Below are 24,624 nucleotides of genomic sequence, written 5' to 3' on the forward strand. Positions count from 1 at the left end.
GGGAACAAGGAACAAATAATTTCTAATTTCAAAACATAACTCAGTTTCTCTAAGGAATCCCAAACTGGTCCCTCCAGCATGAATCAAAATTACATCTGGGATAAATTAAAATGTAGACATGTGCGTACTAGTCATAGCACTATATACATAATGTTAATGCAAATGTATGCAGTAATATCAAAAGTCCTTGAAAGTATAATGCGCAGGTGTGTATAGTGAACAGTACATTTCATATTTAACACACGTCCTTATAAATGTAATGTACAAGTGTATACGCCAAACAGTATGAACATAATACATAATGTACAGCTCATACACTATGTGATATAATAAGCGTATTTATCAATAACGTACATGCAGGTGTGTACAGTAAACAGCACCACGTCCCATATTTAACAAGTGTCCTTACAATTATGATGCACAAGTGTGTATGATCAACAGCAAAAAAAAGCTGATTACAATGTACAGCATGTAAACTATACGCTTCACATCATAAGTGTTGGCGTTCCTCAAGGATCAGTTCTTGGTCCTTTTCTATTTTCCTTATATACTTCGTTCCTTGCTCCCATTATCTCAGTCTTTGGAGTATCATATCTATGCTGAGGATACTAAGCTCTTTCTATCCTTCTCGTCCTTCTTCCCCGACATTCATCAGACTCTCTCATCCTGCCTCTCTGCCATCAAATCTTGGATGACCTCTCACTTCCTCACTCTAAACACTGGAAAGACTGAAGTCCTATTCTTTTCCTCAAACACCCTCATTTCGCAATCTCCTCCCTCTTCCATTTCTTTTCCTCCCTCCTGTCTCTCAATTTCTCCCACTGCCCGCAATCTTGGTATTTACTTTGATTCTAATCTCTCCTTTACCCATCATTTCTCCCTTACATCCCGCGCCTGTCAATTTCATCTCTACAACATTCACAAAGTCCGGCCTTTTCTCATTTTCCACACTAAAAAACTCCCCGTCTCTTCACTAGTCTTCTCCTGACTATTCTATTGTTCTGTTCTTTGGTCTTCCCCGCTCACACCTTGCCCCTTTTAGATTTATCATTCTTCAATTTGCTTACTCTGTCTTCTCTCTTACCAGGACCCAATTTCTCCTTCCCTTGCCTCTCTCAGCTGGTTGTCCTTCTATTCTCAGCTTAAATACAACTCTCTCTGCCTAGTGTTCAAATGTCTTTACAGACTGGTTCCTGTCTACCTTGCTTCTCTCCTTTCATTTTACTCTCCTTCTTGCTCCCACCACTCGGCTAATCTTTTTAGACTGAATGTTCCCCGTCCCCCCCCTGTGCCCAATCCTGTTTTCACTCTTTCCAGCTCCTTGCCCCTCTTCACTGGAACATGCTGCCCCTGTCTCTTCGCTCCATTACTTCCTATCCTCTGTTCCGTTCCTCTCTAAAAACCCACTCAGTCCTCTAATTGAGTGATACTGTTTATAACACCAATTGATTGTTACTGCTAGGAGCGCAAATTGATTGTTACTGTTTATGAACACGGATTGATTGCTACAGTTTATGAACGCTGATTTGCATTTCTGATTCTACATACCTTAGACTGTCCTATTTAAAGCGCTTTGGACAAAAGCGCTATATAATAGCACAATAAATATAACTACAAATATAAATACAAATAAGCGTCGGTGCATCTATGAAGAGTTAGTGTGCTGCTACGAAAGCTTAGTGTAGAAACGTGTCTGAGTGGTGAAAGTTTCATTGTGTTAATCTGTATTGTTTCGGGATTGGAGTTGTGTCCAGATTTGTTGCCATTTATAGTGAAAGGCAAAATGATTTAGGAGGTAGCTATATTATAATACTTTGGTCAGCAGACAACCCAATTAAAACTGCAGGGAATCATTTTGACTTCAGAAACAAAGGAGGTTGTTATGCTATATTATACAAAGTTAGGTTAAATAATGCCTTTTTAGATTATGCTATGCTTGGGCACAAATTCAGCGCTGACAATTTGTAGTCAATTACCCGAAAACTCCCTTCCGATAGCCCACTGACACATCAAAGACACTTCTAACAGTGATGCCATTTGGACTTATATGGCATTATGATACAATACAGCTGGACATGCGCCCATTGCCCTGATGGCAAGGGTATTATTGATGAAAATTGCCAAAACCATTGCTACAGAAGAGAGGGTGGGAATAGCGGCTCTGCACTGAGAATATCTGGTCACAAAGCAACAGTAATGAAACTGACAAATCACTAAAATCTCTTTTTCCAAACTCCTCTGCTGTACTACCCAATGAGCAGTTCCCCAACAATATTTGCTCGAATCAGCAGCTTTGTAAGAGGCATGTCGGGTGCCAGACTTTCCATTTCCAAGCCAGGTAGCGATTTCCTACTGGGCTATTTTTCTTAGACAATTGGGCTACTTTTGACTGCAGATCCGTTTTTTGCCGTCCCGGGGCTGCCTTTCTACAAGCACACCCACTATCTCTCCACCCATACACACCGCGCTCGCTTTCTACCACCACCACCACCACCCACACTCTACCTCATTATGCGTACTACAAGGCATACATTAGTTTTTAAAAAATTAGCAGAGTTTGCTCTTAAAAATTTTCTTGATTAGCAAACAAGCCCATTTGATTAGTAATGTTGTACTAATATTTTTAATGTCACCAGAATGTATTTGTACCCAAGACATAAAATGAGCAGCAATAAACAATTTCTGTGCACCACTGAAGTGAGATATTAGTGAGATGAGCCAGGCCTTGATATTTCTTTCAATTTCTGCTAGACCTGCAGGTCAAGTAACTTAGTTTACCTACTGAACCTAAGAGAAATGCATCGGCGGTCAGCCATGCACAGTGACATTTCTATTTGACATATACTGCAAACAAAGTAAATGTTAAATAAATGTTTCAATCATGCACTGTAAATGGTATTCAACTTGAGTGTTTGCAAAATGTAAACGGTTAGCTGCATGAATGGACACATATGATAAAAAAGGACCTGAAAACCTTTTGGCCAACTCTCTCCCGCAGGTGCAAATATATAATGCAATCAGAGCAAAGCGAGCTCTGGAGGCTACCTACAGTGTATGGTATTGTAGATCTTTAGATGCACAGACTGAATAGAACTATTGATCACTACTTTGCATAAACATCTAGTTAGCTTTGTGTATTCATTACATTAGAGGAAAGAAAGTAAGAGACTAAGCAGAGTGGATGGCATAGCAGGCAGAGAACTGGGCAAACTACGTGTAATATTGTAGTTTGCGGCCATTTCACTTTCAGGATAAATGGTATAAAGCAACAGGGTGATAAGATATAACGTCCAAGATAACATGAGTTGAGCACCAGTTGCACAGATGTAGGCAACCAGCAGGTGACAGAAATAGATTTTCAAACAAATGGTCTGCATTATCATGTACATTTTCAAAAGTGTTCACTCGTTAATATGATGCATTTTACCCAACAAAATGAAATTAGTTGAAACTATGAGATTACATAAACTTAAACTTTACTGTAAGCCATGGAGACAATGCAGTGTTTCACAGTAAGAATACTTTAATTATGCATTAGGGTTGTCACAGTATTGGTTTTAGGGCGGTAAGATAACCTTCTTGCCAAATGACGGTATATCATGGTTATCGCGGTATAGCAAGTGGAGTTAACTAATCTTAACAAATATTTTCTTAAAGGTCATACATTGTCAGCATTTTGAAACTTGTCTCTGCACATTTTTAGCTGATACTCCAGGAATCTAAGGCGGCTGCAGATTTCGTCTTTTGTGGCGCTCACTCGTTGATCGCCTTGAATGAAAGAGTGACTAGTGGAAGTGATTAAATGCACATTTTGAGCAATGAGTTTGCTGCTCAGTCACAGGTCATCGCTTTGAAAATCGGCATCGACCTGCATTATTTTGGAACCACATGGTATGGGCATCATGACCCCTCGCTGCGATCAGTCATAAAAGTTTGTTTTGATAACGCTTTATCCCATTAAAGGGAGAAAAGTCACTCATGTGAGGTCTGAAAGCCCATGTCATTGTGTTTCTTTTGTCAAAATGTCATAGCCAACACACACTCTCCCCGAAAAGTTGCATATTGATCAAATCACTATAGCTTGTTTACCATCTGCCTGGTGTATTATAAAGGTCTGATGTTGGATTCACCACTGACCATGTAATCCTAACAGGACAGCGTTCAGTGGTCGCTGTTGATTTCTTTCTTGATTCTTACAATACATGTTCATTTGCCTTCTTAAAGATAGTGGCACAACAACTTTTTGAAAATGACAAAGTTAAAATACATATCGGCACAAATATGGCCTGGACCACCACATCACCTCAGCCCCATCATTACCATTTTCCCCAGGTCTCAGCGCATTAGGACCTTTGTCATGTGAGTTGAGACGGAGGAATGCTTTCATGCGTGGTGTCACAAATCGAGGATAGACCAGAGAAATATCTCACCCCCATTTCTCTGTATACTTTAAATTGAATGTAGAATCTGTCCTGCTTACTTGAGTCCAGTGCCATATGCCGAAAGCAGGTGAAGGATCAAGCGAAACAACTACTCTAGTGCCAATGTGTTAATCTACACGGAGGACAACGAGGGGGGCAGTTTATATACTAGCACAAAGCAGTGATCGGCCCAGTGTTCATACAGTCAACAGACCTAACGTTTTTTGTGGACATACATCAGAAGGGCATCCAGTTCATTCACCCTTTGAATTCTGGGATGTGTAGACCCCCATCTTTCAAATTGGTGGGAAAACTACAAATTGGCTGATCTTTAACCTGACTCTACTGATCACAGAGAAAGAGCGATATCCAGTAATTTTTTCTAAAACATAGTTTTCAATGACAAATGTTTTGAAAAAAAGGCATCGAAAAAAATACATTTTTTTGTAGGTAACTTTTTTTTTTATAACTTAAATGGGTGTTAAGGGGTAAAAAAAAAAATAAAAAAAAAAAAAAATAAAAAAAAACACAGGGGTTGGGCCCCCCTCCCCCCATTAACACATTTTTAAAAAATATGCATTTTTACAATGCATTTTTATTCAAAACTTTGCCATTCGAAACTATGGCATTTGAAAATATCACTATAAACCGAAAGAGCGGTCACAGCATAAAAGCTGCATTTACCAACGTGGCCTCACTTTCGCTGTGCTCGGTCTGCCAAACGCCACATTCTACAGTGCAAGATCCAGAATGTGCAGCAGTTGCTTACTGCAGCCTTTACAAATCAGATTGAAAAACTCACTTAATAGCTGCAGGCCCTAAAACGGTATAAACAACGTGACGGTTATTATAGTTCAATTAAGCTGTTCACGGTATCTATAACGGTATACCGTTACACCCCTATTATGCATTCCGTTACACCCCTATTATGCATTATGTAACAATTAGCACTCCCACACAGGCCTTTGGCACTTAAGAGTGGAGGTAATGATTACTGCTGCACTCTCTCTCAATTAGCCCCTGTGACCTTGCAGTGAAGAGAGAAAAAGAGGTTGGGGAGAGCACGGCAGTCAAGAGAAGAATGCAGGGTGAGCTGTGCTTTGTTTCACAAGTGTCAATTTAATTAGCAAACCTAAAGAATTGCATTGCAAAGTGCTATGTGACACTGCTTATTTTATGCTTTGATGCATGTTGGGTTTTGTTTTGGCTATTCTGGACTATTTTTCACAAGTCCTTCCGAGGCTGCATCGTCTTTATATTTTTTGTCCTCATCCAAATACCATCGCCCACCCCCACCCTCTCTAACTCCACCCACTGTGAATACTCCGGTGGAGTCATCACTGATCCCCAGCCTAAAATCTCCTAGCATGTGGTCAGGGGGAAGGCAGTCACTACCTGATCCTGACTCTTGGGGTGGGGGGGGTCGCATTATGAAGGTGGATCACATGGGAGGAGAAGGCTGTTGGGGAGAAGTGGTGACTCCCTTTTTAGGAGGATTAAGATCCTATAATTCCCAAATACCTAATGGTATGTGGTCACTGCACAAGTCCTTCTTACCATGTTAAAACCCAAAGAACATTATATGAGAAAGCACCTAAACAGAATATGTTTTACATCTCAGAAATCCATGAATCACATGCAACTTCCACTGATTATAAAGATTCTGTCATGGGTAAAAGTCCTGAACATAATATCTGCACATCATACATCTTTTGGTTATGAAAAACGCAAGTGCAACCAACAATTGAAACAATGTAGCCTTGAAAAGTATAAAAGCATTTTGGACTTCAATTCCCATAGTGCCCATGGTTCTGGGACAAAGAAGAGGAGAGAGGAGTCAATGTGGAACAGAAGCAACCTTAAGCCAAAAGGTGCAGACTAGTTCTAATCTCGATCAGCTGTGCAGAAGATTTAAAAATGGTACACCTTACTATGCACACAAGTGGGTCAGGAGAGGAGGAGGCAGTCGTGGTCTGAAGGAAGAAGGAGCAGAAAGCTGTGGCAGACGCAGAGCGGGAGACGAGCTCCGAAGCAGAGCCAACAGAACGAGCTGCACTGGAGCCGTCGCATACCGGAGGCATAAGGCAGCGGCTGCAAGACCCAACACGATGTTGCTGAATTGCAGACGTTCCACTGGCGGCGGCGAGAGAGACCGACGCAGGAACCACGAGACTCTGGGCAAATGGGGCAATCCGCCCGGTAATGGTGCTCTGTTACAGATATATGTTAACCCATTTAGTCAACCAAAAGGAGTTGGGGTCCCCCGGGACATGTTGTAAAGCTAAAGGACACTTGGGAAGGCAATGACAGTTTGAGGAAACCTGGAACCCACATTGCCACCAGCCAAGAGAAATTGAAGAGACATAAGGGCTAAAAGGGTACATTTCTCCTCACATGAGATATCAGTTTGCGGAAACCTGGAACACACATTGCAACAGGCAAAGAAACAGGCAAACATTGTACAATTCTCCGCATGTGATATGTTGGTGTGGAGAAACCTGGTACAAACATTGCCACATCCAGAGAAACACTAACAGTTTGAACTGTGTAAGTGAAACCATTCCTGGCAGGAGAGTGAACCGGGAAAGGAGTACGTTTTGTGAAGTAGAAAACAGTACTGGCAGGTGAGTAAACAAGGAAAAGAGCTGTCACTTTAAAGGAGAAAAACGTTGTTGTTATAAAGAGCGTGGTGGGAAGAAGGGATTTGCTTTAACATTTTTACAAACTCTTGTACAACAAAAGAGGCGTGCTTTGCCATTCTTTCAAAAGGTATTCTACAAGAAAAACTGTTGCATCTTTCAGAGTAATCATTTTGGCATCTTGAAAGGAATACTTTATGAGAGAAACAGTTGCTTTGGTTTTGAAAAAGTATTCTATGGGAAAGACTGTTACATCCTTGTGCGCGACTATTCTGACATCTTGGAAGGAACACCTTGTGAAAGAAACAGCTGCTTTGTTTTGTTTTTTTTTTAAGTATTCTATGGGAAAGACTGTTATTGCATCTTTCAGAGCAACTACTCTGGCATCATGAATGGGAAAGAAACAGACCCTTTGGTTTTGAGCCAGTGTTCTATGGATGAGATTTGATTTTTCCAATTTGAGAGACAACTTACATTGAACTGAATATAACATTGTTGGAACAGAACTCTTTCAAAGGTCTTCCTGCATTGATCCAAGGGTAAGGGAGTTCAACGCTGGGCACAAGGATTAAATTATCAGAGTTACAATTTTGAACTGTTGCAAATTTTTGTTGAGCTGGAAACAGATACATACATATAACCAAGTGTGCAAGGGAAATGTAAGTTAAGTGTCAGATATATTTTAGACACAAGGTTGACTTTCTTTAGTTTTAGTTTGCCAGTTAGGAACATTCATGTTACGATAGGGTTAGTTAGGCCTTTATCCAAACCCATTTTATTTTTTTAAAACACAGCAAATGTTGAGAAAAGTACAAATGTGTGTTCGCTCTCATTTCCGACCCCTCACACCACCCTACCCACACTGTCTCAAACTACCCCTCTACTCTCACCCACCCCGACTCTCTCTACCCTACCCACACTGTCTCACCCTACCTCCTTCCTCTGTACCACCCACCCAATCCCCACTCCCTCTACCCCGACCCGCTCTACCTCCACTCTCTCTACCCCCAGTCAACCTGCCCCTGATCTAACACCTACCCACCCTACCCCCACTTCCTCTATGCCACCCATCCAGCATCCACTCTCTACCACCACCCTACTCGCACCCACTATACCTCCACTCACTCTACCCACACCCACACCCACCCCAATCCCATTCATCCTTCCTCTCACACTCTCGCTCTTAGCTGCTCACTATTTCTCGCTCATATGTCCTCTTGCTTATCATCGATGGCACCCTCTATCAATCATTTCTTCCCTGGCTCTATTCTACTTCCTTCTCATTCTATTGCACACCTGCGCCCCTTATCGCACCGTCCTTCGAAACTTTTCACTCTCCTCCTTGCACCCTGGTGCCTATAAATGAAAAATGCAAAGAACAGCAGGAAACACCCAAAACAATTGGCTTTGCCCATGCTTGTTCTTATTAAAGGGGATTCATTTAAAACCAGTCAGAGGAGCAGTGGCAGAGAAGGAGGGCAGTCACCCACCGAAGCTTCTTCCATGAGTCCGGTTGTGCCCCTAGCAGCTGCATAGCCCAGACTTGCTTTGACATTGCAGTTTATAATTACATGCAGCGCTTTTGTACACTACAATGCGCACAATCCAGACATGGTCGTAGGTGCTTCATGACATGTTCTTTGCCTTTCCCAGTCTCCAAGCCATTTACTTTCATTGGGGCTGGAGCGAGTGTTGGCAGAACGTGGGGACATTGGTGCCAAATCACTACTTTAATTTTTTGCCATTTTTTTATTGAATTTAGCTGAAATTAATCAACTTTTTCAATCATTATCAAAATTCATCAATCAATTCATATGAAGAGAAAACAACAATAATGCGCATAACAATTAAAAATTAAGAACAAAGCAAAACAGCTAAACAACAAACAAACTGTTACAAATAGGTACAACAACTCAACATATTTAAAAAGGAAAAAAGGACAGTTTTAAAACATCAACCAAGGAAATATCAAAAAGAATATAATAAAATAAGCCTAGATTAATATTCTCTAAACTCTAGATTAGCAGCATCTCACATAAAATATCTCTTGATATTTCCTTCTATATATAATCTTACTGTAACACTTGCATCTGTTACTGTTGTTATTACTCATAATAATTTAACAATCACAAGTTCACAGGATCTATTCCAATTTCAAAGCATTCAAAAAGTTAACTGTAGCTCTTCTGATACTCATGATCTTAGTGGCAACCCATCTATTTTCTGGCTTCATATATGCAAAGTATTCCATATGCTTAATGAAATGTATTTGGCTCAAACCCATGAGCACTGGACAGTCTATTATCACATGTTGTAGAGTTTCGTTAATCAGGTGATTATCACAAAACCAACACCAGTTATCTTCAACCTTGATTAATTTTCTGCGTGCTTGTACATCACGTGTGGGCCATAGATTAAGACGAAGACGTAATAATGCACTTCTCACTGAGGGAGTTGGTGCTCTACAGAGATAAGATTCTATGGGCCTCATTACACGGACGGCGGTAAGGGTTAACGGTCACCGTTAATGGCAACGGTGACCGTTAACCCTTACCGCCGTACTACGAGGTCCCTTTGCGGGTTGGAGGAATTAACGCCTGCTTCTTGCAGGCGTTAAGTACCAACCCGCTAAGGGACCTCGGAGCTAATTACGGCACCGCAAAATTGCGGTGCCGTAATTAGCGCCTTCCCCATTCCCATAGAGCCCTATGGGGCAGAAATGGGAATGGGGAAGGGCAATGGCGGAAGGGGGATTTACCGCCCCTCCAACCTTGGAATGGGGCGGTAAATCCCCTTTCCGCCAAGGCGGTGCCGGTAATTTACCAGCATGGTCCAGGGTGCTAATAGCACCCTGGATTACCGCCTTCCGTGTAATGAGGCCCTATCTCTCTGTATCTCTTTGGGCCAAATAGTTGATTATTGAAATCTTTATATTTCAAACATGCAGCTCTTGTGTCAATCCAGTCCATCATATATCATTTTTTCTTGGCACGGTCTGGATTGAAAACAAGAGTATCAATAGTAGTGTCAGCATTTGCCATTACTGACATGATGTATTTAGACCACAGTTTAGGAAACTCATGTGGTGATGACAACATATAGCTTGATACAATTGCTAGCGTGGAGTCATTCGGCTGAAACCAAACATTTCCGAAACAAACTACACAATAGCCAGTTATACATGGCCGTCAATGAGGTTAACCCCAACTCGTAACGGATCCAGGGACCTGGAATGCAGTGTGGAAGATGAAGGGTTGACCGCCAAAATATTGCCTCCAATTGGTTCAAAAAGACTGGTTGCATTACTCTTTGTGTTTCCAGACCATATAATAGAGTAGCAATTACATTTTGAGTCCAAAACATTATGGCTGACTTGATGGAAAATTTACCATATTTAAACACAATTAATCTTGTCTGACATATGGCCGAAGCTAGTTTTTGTTCAGATTTTACACAATTGAGAGTGGGCAGATGGAAGGCCATCAAAGATAAGGCCCAAATATATATAATTTGGGACTACCTCAATGGTGGTATTCTCAATTTTCCACTCTAATTTGTTTCGGCGGGATGTTCTAGGTACATACAAAACAATTAGTTTTTTTAATGTTGACAACCAACTCATTGATGTTGAAATAATTACAGAGTGCTGTCAACAAGTTCTGTAGTCCAGTAGGGGGTTTGGACACTAGTACAAGATCATCCGCATGTCAGAGTGCTTTTACTTCGACACCGTTCAATTTAGGGGCGTCAGCCATTACCTTCTCAAAAATCCATTTAACATCATTGATGAAAAAATTGAAAAGTGCTAATGCAAGGATGCATCCCTGTTTCAGCCCTCTTTCTGTCATTATCGCAGCTGACAGCAAACCCTTGGAAGTCAATCTTATTTGCACAGAGGTGTTTGATGTAGTGCATGAATGATATTGCACAGCTTGGTGGGCATTCCGCTTGGATGATTTTATTCATAGGTTTAGATCTTGAGACTGAATCAAAAGCGGAATTCAGATCCACAAAGGCAAAATAGATTGGTTGTCTGGTTACCTGGGCTTGCATTTTAATAGCATTCAACGTGATCAAATTTCCGCAGTCCCCAACCCGGCAACAAAACCTGTTTGTTTTGGATCCCGCTGATGTGCCTTAACGGTCCACGTGTTGAATTCCCTTAGCACCAGTCGAGAGAATATTTTTCCAGGCGCATCAAGCAGTGCAATAGGACGATAACATTTAGGGTCCTTGCGATCTCCTTTTTTGTATATAGGTACAATCAAAGAAGAGCTCCAGGACATAGGTAGATTTCTAGTTGACAGATTGTGTTGAAAGGTGTTATTGAGAATGGACGCCGACTGTAGCGGATTCTGTTTAACCATGTAATTGGTAAGGCCATCCGGGCCTGCTGCTCGTGATGAGGAAGATTTGTTGATAAATTCTCTAACTATGTCTTCGGAACAATCTAAATACCAACAAGGGGAGGTTCTATTTGTGAATATGAAAAAACCCAAGGGCTCATCGGCATAAGGTTTGGAGAAATGTGTAAGCCACTGACCCTCCGTAACCCCATTAATTTGATGGTCAACTTGGGTCTTGGTGTTGCATTTATTTATCAATTCCCACACCTGTGCTGAATTTTTATTATAACAAGCAGCCATGAAGCGATCGCCATCGGCTTCGAAGAGTTTAGCTTTTCTAGAGCGTGCCCAATTACGATAGAGACAAGGCTATTAAATCAGCCAAATGTTCCTATCTACCAATGGTTGTTTACGTAATTTCCAAAGCTCTCTTCTGTGAGCAGATTTCTTCTGTTGGAGTATAAGATCAAACCTAGGATCAAACCTATGATCAAACCTATGAACATGAATATTAGAATGTCTGCTAGTACCGGTTAGGATATTCATTCAACCTTTGGCCATTCCTGATGGCAGCATTCAGAGTAGTCAGATTGTCTTTTGACCATCTAAACCAATTTTTTGCATCGTTAAGCAAAATCAATTGTTGGGACCAATTCTGTAACTTAACAGTTTCCTGATCTAAAATAGTCCAGCACAATGATAACAAATGATAATCACTTTTGATTTGTTTGACAATCGCAAATTTTCTAGCAGTCACAAATATCTTATCGCTCATAAAAATGTAATCAATCATCGATGTTGACCCACCTCTTTCCCAAGTATGATAGGACGGAATGTCCACTTGGATGGCTCCATTGGCCATTTTGAGATTTAATTCATCCATGAACGTAATACATCTCTGACTTTCTCTACTTTATTTCTTATTTTCCGACTGCATGCACGTGAGATTTAAGTCACCCATCACCAAGATAGCAGAAATATTATGATCCTTAGCAATTTCTTCAAAGAGGTTAGATAAAGCATTGTAGAAAGCGTCATCTGTAATTCCGACGGGGTTACAATATAGGTTAATTAAAGCATTAGTTTGTTTTGCTTAAGGGATTCTAACTAGCTGCATAAAATTATTTGGTGACATCCACGCAGAGATTTGAAAACCTCTACTAGATGTTACTGCTACCAGCAGGCCTGAAATAGGTCTGCCTTTGCCTGTTGTAACAGCCGGAAGCAAGATGAGGTCATGATCATCCCATACAGGAACTTGCAACATCCATGTTTCCTGTAACGCTACAATGTCAAAACAGTTCAACTCATCATCCTCCGCCCACTTTAAATGCAAAAAACCTCTCGTATTCCAACTTGCCAGAGAGAGTTCTTCCCTTTTCTCTCTGAATGATGGTTACGATTGAGCTTTGGATGGAAAGGCTGGCTGCAAGCTATTCCCTTTGACACAGAACGGGCATGAGCAATCTGATTCAGGCAACAGTGTGATTTTTGCTGAGCCTGCATCAGCTACATGGTGGACCTGATGCACTGGATCTAGGGCTAACAAAAAACCCATATTAAAAAGATCAATTTTTGCCTTCCATAGAGTATTGCGGACCAACCCTGATTTAATCCACAGCCGTACTATTGAAAGGTTTTTATCACATAAAAATTCAACTTGCTCGAAGTCACTCGAGGTCAGATCTTCTAGAGCCTGAATGTCTCCAAAGATATTTAGGACACTCGAGCGACATAGATCATATTTCTTGAACGGCCCATCTCGGCACTTCAGGATCAGAATATGGAAGGAGTCAAACCTGTTTTTATTTGTATTTTTCTGATCATTGGTTCTGACTTTGAGATTTAAATCACCTTCTGATCTCCTCACTGGAGCCTCTTTGAAGGTGGAGCCACGGGTATTATTGTTATTCTCAGAACCAGTGCAATTTTTTGAGCATACAGACAAGGCCTCATTCCTTACACAATCTGCATAGGATACCCGATTTTCATCTATCTGCGCGGGCCGCAAATTTTAACACCCGGCAAGGCCTCAGATATTTGTTGGAATAAGTAGGCATCCACCGCAGATTTAATTGTCGCCATACGATCCTCAAAACCCAATTCACATACAGGTACAGAGGCAGGGTTAAGACCTATGCCATCTAAACCTGCTCGAGTCGGGATGTTTGGAATAGCTACATCAGAAGCTGTTTTTTGCAATGATTTAGAATCAGATGTTTTATTTTCGAGTAATTCAACAAGTGCATTTAATGGTTCGTAACCAGTGGGGGGTACCTGAGCCGGAGGCTCACATATTGTTCCAAGACTACTTGAAGTTGTCACCTTCGTCGGCACCTTGACCACAATTGGAATTTTGTCAGCCACATATGGAATATTCCCTTCTTCCGGCTGTAAAAACACATGTGTAGGTATACCTACTTGTGTAGGTATAACTACTTGGGTTATTTCAGACGGAGGTAAGGGTCGCCCTTGCAAACTTTTTTTTATTAGGTTTATTAACCTTCACCAAAGTCGTTACATTGTGAACTAGTGCTTTTGTTTTTTTCATTACCAATGTTTTTCAAACTTTCTTGCGAGCCGGAAGGGAAAATAACTCAAAATGGCCATCTTCTATGGGGTTGACAACATCAATGGGCACATTTTCCACAGGAGAATTAACACTGACCCAAAAGTCATTATTCTTGTCATTCATGTTTTCCACACACTCCACAGTTCAAATCACCTTATGGAACATGGGCAAAACTGACGTCAAGGGTTCAAGACGAAGTGAATTGGTATGTTGAACATTTTTCTCCAAAGCTGTGATTCTCTGTACCATATTCGTATTTATATCAATTTTCAAAAAAATCAGGAGAAACACATTTCATCCAATCAGCAATTTGATCTATTTTTACAGATTGTTGAGAAATCTTTCTATCCAAGGATTCAAAGAGTTTGTAAAGGCTCACTATGGTTGTGTTAACCGCGCCTAAAGTGATTTCTATGAGCGCCAGGTTGCCACAGTATCACCAACTTTACCAATTAGCAGACATCGTCGAGGGGTAGGCTGAATATAAGAATCATTCACTACCTGATTAGAGGAGTCCATAGAACATGGAAGATGATAGTCAGTTACATTAGACAACCTAGAGCTTTCAAGATCCACAATACTAGCATGCAATGAAATCGCACCCATAGGAGTGCGACCCATGGGAGTCCCATTCACACTTCCATCAGATACTTCTACAACACACTCAAGAGTTTGCCATTGCTTCAATGCCAGCAGATGCTTCAGCGTGGACTGTGGAAAAAGTTATTTTGCGCTGATTTCAAAGGGGTCTGTGGAATCGTCAAAATATTTTATCTGAAATAACAGCGCTAGGATTCCCCTCTTTTGGAGTTAAGTGAGGTCAAACTCCCTGGTGGCATTGAGAGAGCAATAGACGGATCAGCAATCTCTATTTGCAGAGAGGCTTGACCAGTTACAGGCAAAAGGCATTTTTTTTTTCATTAAAAAATTTGAATATCTCTGTTCAATGTTGGCGTTTGTGTCACTGGAGTGAGAGTAATGTTTTTCTTTGACGTTCGTGTTGCACGTTTAGTTTTTTCACCAGTTTTAGACAAAGAACCACTAGCAAGAGTCTCAGGAGCCCCGCATGCATTATTTTCTAGACCAACATTATCTGGCGTGATAGGCATACCGGATTTGAGGGTGTATAATACGCGGGACATTGCCAGCTAGTAAAACTAAATATCTGCGCCTTCACGCCACACAAAAATCTCTTTGGCCTTGAATAAGCGAGCCGCACAGGCGTAGGACTTTTACACACACAAGTGTATTAGCAAGATGGAAAAAAACACAAGAAAATCGCAATAACAATGCAATGCACCCGAAATTGACAGAGTGAATTTTAGAAAGAAAAAAAAAAAGGAGTAATCTATACCATCACAATGAGAATAATTGCGGATCCCTTCTTTGAAATAAATAAATAAAGAAGAGAGAAGCGAGCCCCGCCGAGTCACCGCGTCGCTGCGTCTAAGCGGCCAAACGGGACTTCTTAGGACTGGCTTCGATGCGCCATTTTTTCCCCCTGTAAATGCCCAACAGCATCTTTACCCCAAAACCGTCCTTAACATGACGTAGGTGCAGTTATTTTTTTTTTAAACTTCCCACCCAGGTCCCATGTTGCAGCCTTCACTGCCTGCCTTACTGGTGTGGACTGGCTGCTCCCTTGACCAGAGGGAACGAGTGTTGAAGAACGCAGATCAGAGTCAATGAAATAAATAAAATACTGATCAGGGGCATGAAAAACAACAAAAGGAGGGGTGGCACAATCTGGGACAGGAAAGCACCACAGCTGTGGAGGCCATATTCTCTTCATCCGAGGAGGACGAGACCGCAAGTAGACCTGATCGAGCAGGTTCACCTAGAAGTGGATCATCACAGTGTCATTCTACATGGACACTGTCGACACACTATGTATCGGGACAAAGGGTTGCACTGTTTTAGGTGTGAAGCAGGAATTGCGTGACAGAATGCTTGGTAAGTGCTTCTAGACATTTCGGGGGTCATGTGCTCCAAACAATATAAAATTGGCGGGTCTGGCATGTTAGTCGGTTGGGAATGAGTTAAAGGTTAGGATGTTGTCTGATTGTTTTGCAAGTAAACTAACACATCCTTTTGCTTAACCATCTCTGAAACTTAAGGTACTTAATTTTGACGTTCACACATGGACAACGGCTGACCACACTGAAAAGTTACATTTAAAAGGAAGGGCAAAAAAAGTGTTTGCGTGCTAGCACGCAGTATTTGCAACATGTGTGTGCAAGAGAGTTTGAATGAATGCGTACGTGATTATGTGCGCGCGCGTGTGTGTGTGTGTGTGTGTGGGTTGGTGACATTTTGCATGTCTGTTGGGGGGTGGCACAATGGACCATGAATGTAAGGACTTGAGGGCGTGCACCATGAATAAGATTTAGGCCCTCATTACAAGTCAGGCGGTGGACCATGGTGCTATTAGCACCATGGTCCATGCCGGATTCCGCCATGGTGGATGGCGGAATTACCGCCCCATTCCAAGGTAAGTGGGGCGGTAATTCCCCATTAACCATTTGCACTTCCCCATTCCCATTTTTGCCCCATAGGGCATAATGGGGATGGGGAAGGCGCTAATTACGGCACCGTAAATTACGGTGCCGTAATTAGCACCAAGGTCGCTTAGCGCCTTGGACTTTAACGCCTGCAAAAAGCAGGCGTTAAGGGTTAACGGCGCCGACGGCGCCGTTAAACCCTTAACGCCTGACTTGTAATGAGGGCCTTACAGTGGTAATACCAGAATATTTTTGGCACAGGCAGCATGAAAAAGTGTTTTTACAGGGCAATGCTAGCATGTATCAGACATGTGCAACATGAACAGGTTTTTTACAGTGGCATTGCCGGCATATATTGTGGACTGATCGACATCAGGGCCATTTTTGCAGTAGCAATACCACCATATATTTGGTCACAAAGGCTGCATTGTCCCTGGACAGACACCAGATGTAAGCACTTATATTAGAAGAGGCCGACCTCTGGGAAAATGCTTGCTGAAATACTGAACAGCAGCAGCAAGCCCCGCTCACTTCCATCAACCCACTTCCGCTGGCTTAACTGGAGAAAATGGAAAGTGGTAGTCAAAACAGCAGCGGCCATACTAGTCTGGTACAATGCATAAATACTGTTATTAGATACCAGATCTAATGCCATTGGCAGTGTTAAGTTATAGCAGAAGAGAGAATCAAAACCCAGAAAAAGGAACAGAATTCTAAATTCTCATCATTAAAAAGAATTAACCAGTCAACTTGTTGTCACTGGAAACACCATATTTGTGGTGTGTGACCGTCCCAAGTGGGTTCCCCCTTTAAGGGGATGTGTTCCTCCCATGTGCATTGCCCTTTTAACATGGGCCATGACTGTGTCATGGGCCAAGCTAATAAAAGGAGCCCCTGCAGTGGCGTGCAGGAGAACGGCTGCAGACTCCCAAAGAGGAATGACTGGTCTGTCTCTCTTTTAGGCCTGCAGGCCCACACCGTGTGAGCACGGACCTGCAGGCCATGATGCCGTGGGACCCTCGTGCCAGCAAGGTGGCAAGGGGTCTGCATGATCATGGGTATGGTTCGCCCTGCCCCCCTAAAGACTGGGTGTTCTCCGGCAATTGCCTGAGGCACTGGGCCTCTCAGGTGCTGATGCCCCATAGCACCCTGAGGCCTGCTGGATGCCCATAGTGGCGTCGTGGAGAGTGGCCGTAGCCAACGCCACTGCCCCAATATTATTTTTGGATTTGTAGAGCGCACTACAGCCCACAGGCATCGAGGCGCTATAAAGGAGATTTACGAAGGCTTGCTTGAGGGTTACAATAAGCGGCCCATGAATAGATGCTTAAAGGCAGTTTCATAGGTTACAGTTGCTCACAGGTTACATTACATAGTACAGTGAATGCATAGTAAAGTGTGTCATATCCATCCAAATACAGTCAATGGTGTATGGGAGGTTAAATATGCAATACGCAACTCGTGGTGACAAGCCCTTTCAGACAAACAGCCTAGTTTTTAAGGCCTTACGGAAGGCTGTATGAGAGTCGATTGACCTGATCTGGGCTGGAAGGTTGTTCCAGAGGGTAGCAGCCATGGTTGGGAAGCTGGAGCCTCCAGCACGCACTCTGCGCGTGTGAGGAACCGTGATACGGTTGGCATAGGCGGACCTCGAAGGTCTGGAGGTTGTTTGTTTGGTGATCCTCTGAGCTAGGTACTTAGATGCCAGACCGTGTAGACATTTATGTGTGAGGGCAAGTGTTCTGAAGACAACCCTTTCCTTGATGGGTAGTCAGTTTACCTGCCTCCTGACCCCTGAAACGTGCTCCCTGCGTGATATGCCTGTCACGGCCCTTAGGGCATTATTCTGTGCAATCTGGAGTTTAGCCAGATTTTTTGGGGAAGTTCCAATAAAGAGGGCATTGCAATAATCCAATCTAGAGCCAAGGATTGCCCTGGCTAAGGTGATACAGTTCTGTTGGGACAAGAATGGCCTAACAGCATTGATCAATTTAGAGTGATATGCTGCACATGAGGCGATGGCATTGACCTGCCTATCCATGGTAAGGCTCGGTTGAAGGTACATGTCCAATGTCTTGATCGCTTGGGAAACTGTGATAGGGATGTTGTCAATGGTGAATGAATGATACTTCTTGTCAAGTTAGCCCAGAGTGGATGGAGACCCAACCAACAGAAGTTCAGTTTTCTCACTATTTAGGCAGAGCCAATTATCTGCCATCCATGTTTGAATTGTGGAGTAAATGAAATTGAGGGTGTTCATATCAGTTGGATAGTCCCCAGAGAGTGGGATGAGCACCTGGGTGTCATCTGCATAATTGGTATATGAGATGCCCAGGGCATCAAGGATTCTAAACAGGGGCCTGGTGAAAAGGTTATAAAGGGTGGGGGTCATGCAGGAGCCCTGTGGGACGCCACATTTGATAGGACTGGGGATGGCACTAGGAGTTGGAGAAGACCTTCATTACTCTCTCCTGAAGGAACGAGGTTATCCATTCACACGCCTTTGGGGAGAAGTTAGCTGTGGAGGAGAGATGGTGGCATAAGGTTTTATGATCTACCAGATCAAAGGCCGCTGAGAGATCTAGGAGCAGGAGGAGCGCCGGTTTGCCTGCGTCTCTTAGGTCATCTATTTGATTTTTTAGATCAAGTAGTGCCGTTTCGGTGCCATGACGAGAACGAAAGCCGGACTGGCGTAGTCCAAGAAGGTGGTTGTCCTCAATGAATTTTTGAACTTGCAGGTAAGCTGCTTTGTACAAAATCTTTAGCAGGAAGGGGACAGTTGTAATGGGTCTGTAGTTCCCTGGGACCACTGGGTCTGTAGTTCCCTGGGACCAGTGGGTCAAGAGATTTTTTTTTTTTGGAGTATTCGGACCCAGGCTTCTTTGAGGGAAGTCGGTACATGGGACGACTGGAAGGATGAGTTGATGAAGGCAGTGATGAACGGGTCGAGGGCTGGAGCGCCGTCTTTGATGATGTGAGCCGGCCATTCATCACCCTTACAATTGGATGGCTTAATGCACTTTATGAGGGCAATGACTTCAGATTTGCTCATGTCAGAGAATTCAAACTTTGGTACCTGGTTAGAGGTGTTACCAGTTGGGGGTACCATGGGACAGGCTAATAGCGAGAATAGAGCTTTTTGGTGAGCTAGAATTTTGGTATGCAAGGAGTCGAGTTTGTTTAGCATAGCCGCTTGAATTTGGTTGCACCAAGCCTCGTCCTTGATGAGGGTGGATGGGGAGCTGAGGGCGACTCCAGCTCCCTGATAACAGCAAAGATTTCCTTTGTTCCAGAGTTGGCGTTGTTAATCACAGTGTTGTAAGATGCAGCTTTAGCCTACTTGATGGCTATTTTATATTCTCTAGCAATGGCCTTAAAGGCAGTTTTGGAGGTTTCAGTGGGGTTTCTCTTCCATGTGGCAAGCGATACCCTCTTTTTGGTGCGAAGGTCCACGAGTTATTGTGAGAACCAGGCATTGGAGTGCTAAGTTTTGTTTGTTTTTAAGGAGGTGAGTGGGGGGAATGGTATCTACTGCCCCGGCCAGGAAGAAATAATCCTGTTGTGTCACTGCATCAGGCTTGGAATAGGGACGCGCACATCTTCAAAGGCCCTCATGCACCAAGGAGGAGCACCCTGTCTCGAAAGACCATGCAGCACCTCGTAGGTGTCAATGGATTACTACTCCATGTTTTTGCAGCTACAGGTGCCTTCTAACATTCACTGTCCTCCCAGGCAGACCAGCCATCGATGGAATGCAATTTGTCATCACCAATGCTGTTGCTGGTATGGAGAAAACACATATTGCCTCGTGAAAACACGAACAGCGGTGTGCCCAAGAAACTCATGTTGCTGTGACACCACTGCTGAGCTGCAGAAAGTGCCAGGAAGATGGACCATGCTAGTGCTGCCACGGGGCGATCTCACTATCTGACAAACGGTAGGAAGATGCCTGGCTCTTCACAAAGAAAGTAGTACTATGATGGACAGCACGTTGAAGACCAGGCCTGTCCTGAAGCGAGCCTCATCCCTACACTATCTAGCATTCGTGCATAGGATGCTATAACTGAGTCACAATGGAGAGAGGGAAGCATGTGCCGGAGCAAGGTATCATCATCAGTTCCTGCATTTCATGAAACAACACCGTCCACAATTAACGGGGCGGTTAAACCTGCAGTTAAAACATCCAGTGGTGCAAGACAATGAATGCAGAAATAAATAGATGACGTCTTCTGTTCCCAGTGCTGCACCTCAATGGAGGACTGTCTCCAGATGCCCTACGCTGAGGCTTCCCTCAGTGAAGTCCAGAGACTTAGCAGGTGCAGCAATCACAGGACTATCGGGGGAATCTGTCCAAGTTCCAACACCAGGTCCTCTATGCACTGCACCAGTGGGAGTGAGGACAGGGTTGGCAGGAGGTGTAATCCCTCTGAGAATTGCACGGGAAGAAACAGTTTCAGAGACCAGGAGCAAGAATTTGAGGCTCTCTATGCGCAGCATGATTGGCACCAAAGCCTGCACAAGCAAAGAAGAAGCGTAGCTAGCATGCGAGGGTTGCAGCTCTGCATGAGTGCGTGTGCGCCCTTGTGCGCAACTCAGTAAGTTGATACTCCCGCCTTGGGGCGCATGGCCGACGCCCTGCCAATTAGTGTCTAGCTGCCCTGCACCCGCCACCAAGAGGAAGGTGACTCCTGCCTGGGGGAGAGACTGAAGCAGTAAGTGGCACTAACGCTCTGCCACCATTGTCACGCTGCCTGCCCTGCAAGTGGCACTGACACCCTGCCACTGCTGTGCCCCCTTGCTGGGCCTGCCATCCGTGGACCAGGCAGATGTGGTCCTGGGGGCGATTCTTGACAGCACCAAACTGGGACATCACCTGGCCAAGTGTCCTGTCTGGAGGAAGGACTGGCCGGGACTGCGGCTTCATCAACAGCAGTGACTCCTGCCTGGTGAGGAAAAAGGAGTGGGCCAGACACCCGTCACCTGTATCTGGCCAACCAACATCATGCGGCCCGACACCCGCCAGCAGGTGCAACGGACAAGTGAGGGTTGCAACTCTGCAAGAGTGCTTGTGCGCCCTCCTGTGCCACTGCCGTAAAGTGACACTCCTGCCGGCGAGAGCATGACCAAGAAAAGGGGGGCGAGTAACACGCTGTCACCCCATGCCCTGTCAACATCATGTGGCACAGCCTAGACGCCATGCTACCAGTGTCATGCTGCCTGCCCCAACATCAAGGGACTAAGCCGGTGTGGCCCCGGGTGCGGCTTACCTACCTTTGAACTAAAACATCAACAGACCTGGACCTGTGGAAATTACTATCCTGAACAGACACTGGAGCAAAGTGAACTGGTTTCCTGCAATCCCGCAAGTGCTTGGGGAAGACGCAGTAAACACGTGTTTATATGCAGTGAACCTGCATGTCAATGATGTGCTTAAAATGGCCCAAGTGAAATGGATGTGAAGCTGTGTACCCGTAGTTTGTAGGCATTGCTTAATTGGTGCCAGCAGCTAGCAATGGCGTCATTCAGTGGTGGAAGTTCCACTGACCCCAGGTTAATAAAGGGTTTTGTAACATGTGTTCGAACTGCCAGCATTCCACCAGCGGTTCGCCGACCGCGACTGACACCCGCTGGTTATGGTTAGAGTGGGTTGTATGTCTATAATATGTGAGCCCCATGTGTGTAGCAGTGGCATATCCCATTTGTTGTCGATCCTACAATTCTGAAGTGGCCCAAGTAATGTCTTTCTCTAACAGGGGAGGGGGGGATCATTTATATTTCAGTAACATTTGTTTGTTATGAAAACGGAGGAGTATGGTGTGTGACCCTCCCAAGAGTGTTACCCCTTTAAAGGGAATGTGCCCCACCCATGTGAAAAAAAAAACAAATATGTACTGCCTACATTTGAAAATCAAAATTCCTGAGATGTGTGCCCCGCCCACAGCCACACAAGACTCCACCCATTTGCACATGGCTCTGCCCACATGCTCCGCCCACCTGTCAGTGGAATGTCCTCATGTCAAATCCTGCACTTTGGGCAGATATTTGAAAAGTACTGCACTGTTGTGAAGAGAACTTTTGCCATGGCTCTGTATTCAGAAGGGGAATTAGCTATTATCTAGAACAGCTTAAAGTTTGCCAACTGAAACATGAGTGGCCAAAATAAAGCATGCCAATTTCTTCACACATTCTTCTTCTATCACCTTGTAAAAAGAACATCAAAATTCCTGAGATTCCAGGGTCCTCCCCAGAGACCTGGAGAAAAGGTTTAAATTCCTGGTTTTCCATGAAAAATCTGGACTTTAGGCAGGTATGGTATTGCCCTTTTCTAATAAAAGGAGCCCCTGCAGGCACGTGCAGGAGAAGGGCTGCAGGCTCCCAAAGAGAAATGACTGGTCCGTCTCTCATTTAGGCCATGCAGGCCATGATGCTGTGGGACCCTCGTGCCGGCAAGGTGTCTGCATGGTCATGGTATTGCTCCATTTGCCCCCACTAATGACTGAGTGTTCTCCGGCAACCCCCTGAGGCACGGGGTCTCTCGGGTGCTGATTCCCCATAGCACCCTGGGGCCTGCTGGGTGCCCATAGCAGGCCCCAGATACAATATCCAGCACTGGGCGTGTTGTTTTTTAAACTTACATTGTCTTCGATCGATAGGTCACAATGTTACAAATTAAAGAATGCAATAGTCGGAGAAATAAAAGCTCTAGACTGGGGCACGGTGCATCTAGTAAAGAACTGCTGTTGCATAGCTCTCAACAATGTGTGTAACAAAGCCGGGTGAAAACACCCGATTTTAGTTTTGGCGGGTGAGAGGCCTATTGAAACGAATGGGTGTGCAGGAGGCTTGGCGGGGGAGTCACCTGTTCATTAGGCGGGTGACACCCGCCAAAAGCGTGTGAGTTGAGAGCTATGGCTGTTGTGTGACAGGTGCACCAAAGTATTTTAATATATGTTATTGCATTTTATACTGTAATAACAGGTACGATACAATGCAAATTGCATCAGCGTTAACACTGTCACATAGAGCCACATTAAAAGTAGACAAACCCGTACATTTCAGTGTCTAAAAAGGAGGTGGGCGTAGTTAGCCGTTCCCACTCCTTCCCACTTGGACCAATCGGATAAAAGCATTACTTTGCCTGACTCAAACATGACAGCTGTTATCATGATTTGCAGTCCATATTCCTGTCTAGGTATTAGACGTCTTATTTGTCGTAGAAACGTGCAGTGGTATCAAGAATGGTGGGTCAAGAGCCCATCTAGAATTTGCTGAGTGTTTTTCCATGGTACCTACCTGTTGAGCAGGAGAGTGGATACAGCCAGGAAGAGGAGAATACAGCAAAACACCGGGTACTGGCGACAGGCTTCCCTGATCGCATCTATACGCAGTCTGTGCCTCAGGCTTTCCCGGAAGGCTTTAAGCGCCGTCACCCGGCTTGGGGATTCTAGTGAGCCCGACATCATCTGACCGGGCCACTTGCCCCTCTTCCCTGAAGCCAAGGAGGCTGTTGTGCTTTTTTGACATACACAACCGTTCGAAATCCGCCCCTTGTTCTTGACGCATCTTTCCGGACATGAACAGTGAAGAAGGACTAGACACGCGATCTTGTTGGCTGAGTATTTTGGCTTCCGAAACGCTATTCCCACCACGAATTTAAAGTTTTGATTTTTTGTTTTAAGAGGTGTTACTCGTTGCTGTTGTATAACTCGATGCGAAGTAAAGACGTGTTAAAAGTTGGCCTTTTTGTTGAATGGACTAATTGTACTGGTAAATAGTTTAGTATGGTGTGGATTTGCTGCATATTTCAAGATGGCTACCCTTTTGCGAGTGATAAGACAGCATCTTTTTCGTCCTGAATTTCATAGGAAATCGTTGAGGGAAAAAAAGTTTGACACGGTCGTATTTTATTAGTCCGATTTAAAAACCATATATTTAGTATAACCTTACTCATAAGCGTACATGAATACACATATTTGGGGTTAAACATAAACGATAACAAATCTGATGCACCCTATAAAGCTGACATGAAACAGAAAATTAAATCTTTATGGTTGTTATGGTAATACATCATAGCTCTCAACTCACCCGCTTTTGGCTTGTGTCACCCGCCTTGCAAAGAGCTGACTCACCCGCCAAGCCTCCTGC

At 43.8% G+C, this 24,624-nt stretch overlaps 1 protein-coding gene across 13 annotated transcripts in view; it reads right to left on the bottom strand.

Annotated features, from left to right (window-relative positions):
* Nucleotides 1-24,048, bottom strand: part of SNX14 (sorting nexin 14) — a 2,214,134-nt gene extending 2,190,086 nt beyond the window's left edge. For 9 of the 13 annotated variants that reach the window (XM_069606342.1, XM_069606341.1, XM_069606346.1 and 6 more), the window contains exon 1: nt 23,773-24,044. In XM_069606342.1, the coding sequence (XP_069462443.1) occupies nt 23,773-23,942 (170 nt within the window). In that variant the 5' untranslated portion in view covers nt 23,943-24,044. Of the gene's footprint in view, nt 1-23,772 lie in introns of all 13 variants that reach the window. The other 4 variants (XM_069606348.1, XM_069606351.1, XM_069606349.1 and 1 more) reach the window with 4 other exon arrangements.
* Between the last annotated feature and the right edge of the window lie 576 nt (nt 24,049-24,624).

The sequence above is a fragment of the Ambystoma mexicanum genome, chromosome 4p (assembly GCF_040938575.1).
Source record: "Ambystoma mexicanum isolate Mex_15411 chromosome 4p, UKY_AmexF1_1, whole genome shotgun sequence".
NCBI lineage: Eukaryota > Metazoa > Chordata > Amphibia > Caudata > Ambystomatidae > Ambystoma > Ambystoma mexicanum.